Here is a 6,000-nt window from a genome sequence, read left to right as displayed (position 1 = left end):
ATCAGTTCCATAGATAGAAACAGGGATACGACGGCGTATCAGTAGATACGCCGGCGTATCCCTTTTGTGGATTAGGCCCAAAAATTGTTAGCAACCAACCAACAAATGTGTGGTATGGAACAAATCCTGGATGTAGTGAAAACATTTTAAATACATAGTGGGTGGTGAACTCAAAATCATGTGATGAGTAAAAGCATCTGTTGGAGAGTAAGTGCTTCCAAAAAATCCTGACGTGTTTCATGGGTAATAATACCACTCTTCAGGTGCAGATGCACACAAATCTATAAAACAAAACATGAGTAGACCAGTATTATACAATGTTATACCTCCTCAGGGAGTATATGTACAAAAAAGGAAGGGGTACAGAGTTGCTCATCCCTAAAATACTTACATCCTAAGTAGGTCTGGAACATGGGAGACGAGGAGACATACTGTAAATGTTCTGTATTATGGGAAGTTGTTAGAGCCCGACATCAAAGTGCAAATGGATGAGTGAGTGGAAATGAAAGTACAGTGGAACCTCGGTTTATGAGTAACGCGGTTAACAAGCATTTTAAAAGGCGAGCATCTTTTTTTATTCTGACTCGGTTTGTGAGAGTTGTCTCGCGAAACGAGCAGAATTCAAGCTAATGGGGTGTGCAGTAATGCGGACCAGATCGGAAATACTCGGAAATACGCAGTTCCCAAGCCTTTCCAAAGGTTTCCGAGGTCAGCCGAGCTGTCCTCTGACCCTTTTGAGGCTCTCTGGCGCCCCCCACCTCTGACCACATGTGGTATTGCATGCCATTGAAGTCAATGCGGAACTAATTATTTTCATTTCCATTGACTTCTATGGGGAAACTCGCTTTGATATGCGAGTGCTTTGGATTATGAGAATTCTTCTGGAACAGATTATGCTCGTAATCCAAGGTTCCACTGTAGTGTGGAGGGAGAAAAGAGGTTTTGCTGTTCGGTTCAAGTACTGCTAGAGGGAGCGAGTCCCCAAAAGCTCTTTTGACCCATATATACAGGGGGCCCACAAACTCTGGTAAGAGGACATCTTATGAGGGTGTTGGTGATTGGCCTCTTTTGTGAAGGGAAGGAGATAACATCCATCTTCAATCTTTTGGCTGTTGGAACCACATATCTTTTACTATTTTCTTTGTGGGACTTTTTATACGCTGGATTATTTATAATTATTATACAATGACTTTATGCATTTTTGTTTGAGCAACACTTTTTGTTTATATATTAAGGCCTTATGGACCAGGTTTGCCATCTCTTTTTACTTGGTTCAAAGTGAATTTTTTCAGCCTTTAATCAACCACCATCAATAAAGCCCTGTACACACGGCCTGCATTCTCGTCAGGAAAAAAACGTTGTTTTTCCTGACGAAATTCCTGGCAAGATTCTCTTGCCGGCCGAGTGTACACACACACACAATTCAAAAGAACCACCGTTCTTTTGAATGGCACGAACGCGGTGACGTCATCGACTACGACGAGCATGCACTCGTCACATTCGATACCATCGCCGCCATCTTGCTTCACCCTACCTATGCCTTGGAAGCTACCGTGCATGCGTCCAAGTCATTTCGCGGGTTTCCATGGAGAGGTAAGTATACACACGCTTGGGTTTCTCGGCAGGAAAACACTGCCGAGAATCTCACAACAAGAAAATAGAGAGCAGGTTCTCTATTTTTCTTGTCGAGATTCTGGGCAGTTTTCTTGACGAGAAACCTCAAAGTCTCGTACACACGCACGGTTTACTCGGCAAGAAAGCTCTGCCAGCAGTTTTCTTGCCGAGAAAACCATGCGTGTGTACGAGGCTTAAGTCAAATAAAGCCATACGTAAGCTATAACCCTTTTCTTAGTTTTAATAGTTCCTAGCTTGGAAGTCTTACTCGTCATCTTGCTGAATTACATAGTCTTGCATAATTATGCAGCATAACAAGGCAATGGAATAGTTGTTTCTGCTTCTTGCATTTAAATGAAATAGTTTGTGCTCAGCAGAGAGTGTGATTGTATGAATGAACACATCCTGTCTCTCCTCTTCAAATACAAGAAGACTGAACTAAATTCCAGGGGTATTTTTTTTTTTCATGCTGGATGTGAGAGGAGAAGTAGAAACTTGCACTGGCATTGTCAGGAGCTGGGTACTCTTTCCAGGCAGTGTCTTTTTCCACCTACTGAATATCCCTGAAGAGAGGAAAAATGTGGGAGGGATATAGTGAGACTCCGTAAGGTACAAACAGTAACTTAGGTGTCAACAGTTGCTGCAGAAGGCTGTATTCTGGGAGCAGGCTCAGCGTGGATTGCTACAGACTCTTTCAGCATGATTAACATGCAGTCTTGATCCTGCATTACTAGTGGTCATACCGTCTTATTTGAATTTTTGGGTGTACATAAAAGACAACTCCTAGAGGAAAACTCAGGCAAGGAACATCAAGAAAAGAAGCACTTGGTTTTATTAATATTCCAGCCTGAATAGATTTTGCTCTGAAGATCTGTCACTATGACCTCTGGATTTCAGTACAGTCTACTTTTTCTCCTTTGTTTTACAGCCTTTCCGGAGTCGCAGGCAGCGCAGGTAAGGAATTTTTTAACTTATGCAGACATTATAAAAAGGTTTATGAAGTAGGTAGAGTTATGAATCTGCATTCAAAAATATGACAATTTTGTATGCTGTCAACAATTAAACCTGACTCATATTGTAAGATGACACTGTAACTGTAAAATGTTCCCAAATTACTTTTTATAGGTTTATAAAAATGTTTTTCTCACCTCTTTCTTTGACTATGGCGATAAAACGTAATTTTCCATTGTTCCATTTTTATAGGTTTATAAAGATGTTCTTGACTTTAATGTAATAACTTCATCAATCATACATAACCACTTGACCCCCCCTTCATGAGCAGGCCTTTTTTTTGTGTTACAGTACTGCATTATTTTAACTGACAATTGCGTGGTCATGTGGCACTGTATCCAAACAAAATGTTCGTCCTTTTTTCCCTACAAATAGAGCTTTTGGTGGTATTTGATCACCTCTGCGGTTTTTTTTGTTTGCACTATAAACAAAAAAAGACCAACAATTTTGAAAAACAAAAAACAAATTTTTTTACTTTCTGCTATAAAACCTATCCAATAATTTTCTTTTCGAAATCGAATTTCCTCATAAATTTAGGCCAATATGTATTCCGCTACATATTTTTGTTAAAAATCCAAATAATGATAATAATAATAATTGATTGGTTTGCGAAAAAGTTAATGGGCCGGATTCAGGTAGATCGGCGCATCTTTCTGCCGGCGTAGCGCATTTCATATGCACTACGCTGACGTAACACAGAGAGGCAAGCAGAGTATTCACAAAGCACTTGCTCCCTACGTTGCGCCAGCGTAATGTAAATTATGCGGCGTAAGCCCGCCTAATCCAAAGTAGGTGGACGGTTGGCGTGATCCATTTAAATGAACCGTGACCCCATGCAAATGATGGGCCGAACGAACGGCGCATGCGCCGTCCCGTGGACGCTTCCCAGTGCGCATGCCCAGAATCACGTCAGAACGAACGCCTAAGATATGTTGAATCACTGAACGCAACCTACACCCAGCCTTATTCACGTAGTACTACGTAAACGACGTAAAATATACGACGGCTGTTCTGTAGTCCATACCTTTGCATGGGATGCGCCTCCTATAGGTGAATTAACTTTACGCCGGATTTACGCCTTACGTAAACAGCGTATATTACTGCGACGGGCGCAAGTACGTTCGTGAATCGGCGTATCTTAGTCATTTGTATATTCAACACGTAAATCAATGGGAGCGCCCCTTGCGGACAGCGTAAATATGCACCCAAAATACGACGGCGTAGGAAACTTACGTCGGTCGGATGAAGCCTAATTTCAGGCGTATCTAGTTATATGGGTACGGCGCAGAGATACAACACGGCACATTTACACTTACGCGGCGTATCTGTAGATACGTCAGCATAGGTGTTTCAAGAATCCGGGCCATAGTGTCTACAAACTATGGGATATTTTTATTTATTGTTTTACTATTAATGGAAGCGATCAGTGACTTATAGCGGGACTGCGATATTGCGGCAGACATTCTGACACTTTTGACACTTTTTGGGGATCAGTGACACTAATACAGTGATCAGTGTTAAAAAAAATGCACCATCACTGTACTAATGGCACTGGCTGGGAAGGGGCTAACATTAGGGGTGATCGAAGGGTTAAATGTGTGCCTGACCAGTGTTTATATGTACTGTGGTAGGTGCTTTTAATAGGCGAAGACATGGATCCTAGTCCCCGCTTTGCATAGACACAGGATCCATGTCTTCCCTCTTGTCAAAATGGTGATCTGCCTTGTTTACATAGACAGACTGCTGTTCTGCCTCTCTGCAGGGGATTGGCGGGTGCTGGTGGACATCGAGGCTGCCGTACCCACCCCCGCTGGGTTCCTGCTGTGTGTGATCACAGTGGGAGCCAGCCACCAACAGCACGCATTCACGCCCCCTACCTGGAAGAGCCAGATCACGTATACACCATATTACCAAAAGTTTTGAGACTCCTGCCTTTAAACGCACATGAACTTTAATGGCATCCCAGTCTTAGTCCGTAGCTGTAAAGGGTGGGCCAACTCTATATTGAACCCTACGGAATAAGACTGGGATGCCATTAAAGTTCATGTACGTGTAAAGGCAAGAGTCCCAATACTTTTGGTAATAGTGTGAGTGAGTGAGTGAGTGAGTGAGAGACTTGTAAAGCGCAACACATGCAAACTGAATCGCCTCTGGGCGCTGTATCCATTTCATGGGTAAGGAACCCCTTGACCTCAGAAAAGATGGGTTTTAATCTTTCTCCTGAAGGCCAAGTGGTCCGACTCCAGTTAGATGGTGGTTGGTAGTGCATTCCACAGGCGGGGACCTTGGACTGCAAATCTTCGATCTCCTTTGGACTTGTATCTGGCTTTGGGTATCTGGAGTAGGTTTTGATTGGTGGATCGCAGAATGCGATTGGGGTTATGGGCTTTTATTTTTTCGCATAGATATTGGGGGGGCGTTGCCTTGAATACACTTATAGTGTATATACAAGATCCAGCTAAATAAGGCAAAAAACAACCAATCAGAAGTTTAGATTTTTAGTGAGTTAAGTGATGTTTCAAACCTGGATATAAGAAGCTAAAATCTAACTTTGATCAGGAGAACAGATGTCTAATAAATAGATTTTATAGACAGTTTACATAGCCAACAACAGACCCTCAAGTGGAGAGACTAGCCCTCTTTAGAGACCAATTTCCTCTGTCCTTCGTGTAGGCTCAGTTGTCCCTTATCTTGGTCTGATGTGTACATCTCTATACAAAATGTACCATTTTATTTCCAAAAGTGCACTAAACCCTTTAGCTTGGATTTGTATTTTGCAAAGCCAATGTATAGGAAAAATAGAGGTCAAAAATAACTGTGAGGTTAGGCATATTATTTTCTGGTCCATGTAACCGGGGCCATGGCATTTGCCTACATACTGTGTGCTAAAAGGTGTCCCCCCCCCCCCTAGAAAGTTGGGAGGTATGAGTTTAGGTAGTAAGTGGTAGGGTATTAGATTTACAATGTATTAATGCTGTATCCATTGAACACAACAATACAATACATATGATATTTTTGGATGATTTGGTTTTATTGAGTGAGGAAAAAAGAACATAATTTGCGAGGTTATATAGTAAATACAGTACAGCATAAAAGGCTACACATGCTACAATCAATGTTATGAAAGACCATGCACTACTTTGTGACAAAATTGGGAGTGTAGCAAACATAAGGTATACATCTAATACATCCTACCTACATAGATGTATGATAAATAAGTGGCATAAATTGAACTTACACTTTTGGTATTCATTTTCACAATTCACTAACAAAAAAATATTTTGTGGGTTCATCATCAAACTAGACATAAAATAGGCAATATACAACTCAAAATAATACAAAAATAAACTGCACCAATGGAATAGACCAGCAATA

At 41.5% G+C, this 6,000-nt stretch overlaps 1 protein-coding gene across 1 annotated transcript in view; it reads left to right on the top strand.

Moving 5' to 3' along the window:
- The first annotated feature begins 2,015 nt into the window (after window positions 1-2,015).
- FBLN7 (fibulin 7) overlaps window positions 2,016-6,000 on the top strand; it is a 158,459-nt gene continuing 154,474 nt past the window's right edge. The window contains exon 1 of the mRNA XM_040351083.1: window positions 2,016-2,568. Coding sequence (XP_040207017.1) covers window positions 2,494-2,568 — 75 coding nt within the window. The 5' untranslated portion in view covers window positions 2,016-2,493. The remainder of the gene's footprint in view (window positions 2,569-6,000) is intronic.

Source organism: Rana temporaria, chromosome 4 (assembly GCF_905171775.1).
Source record: "Rana temporaria chromosome 4, aRanTem1.1, whole genome shotgun sequence".
NCBI lineage: Eukaryota > Metazoa > Chordata > Amphibia > Anura > Ranidae > Rana > Rana temporaria.
Note: the sequence above shows the minus strand (reverse complement) of the source record. Positions and strands in the feature narration are given on the sequence as shown.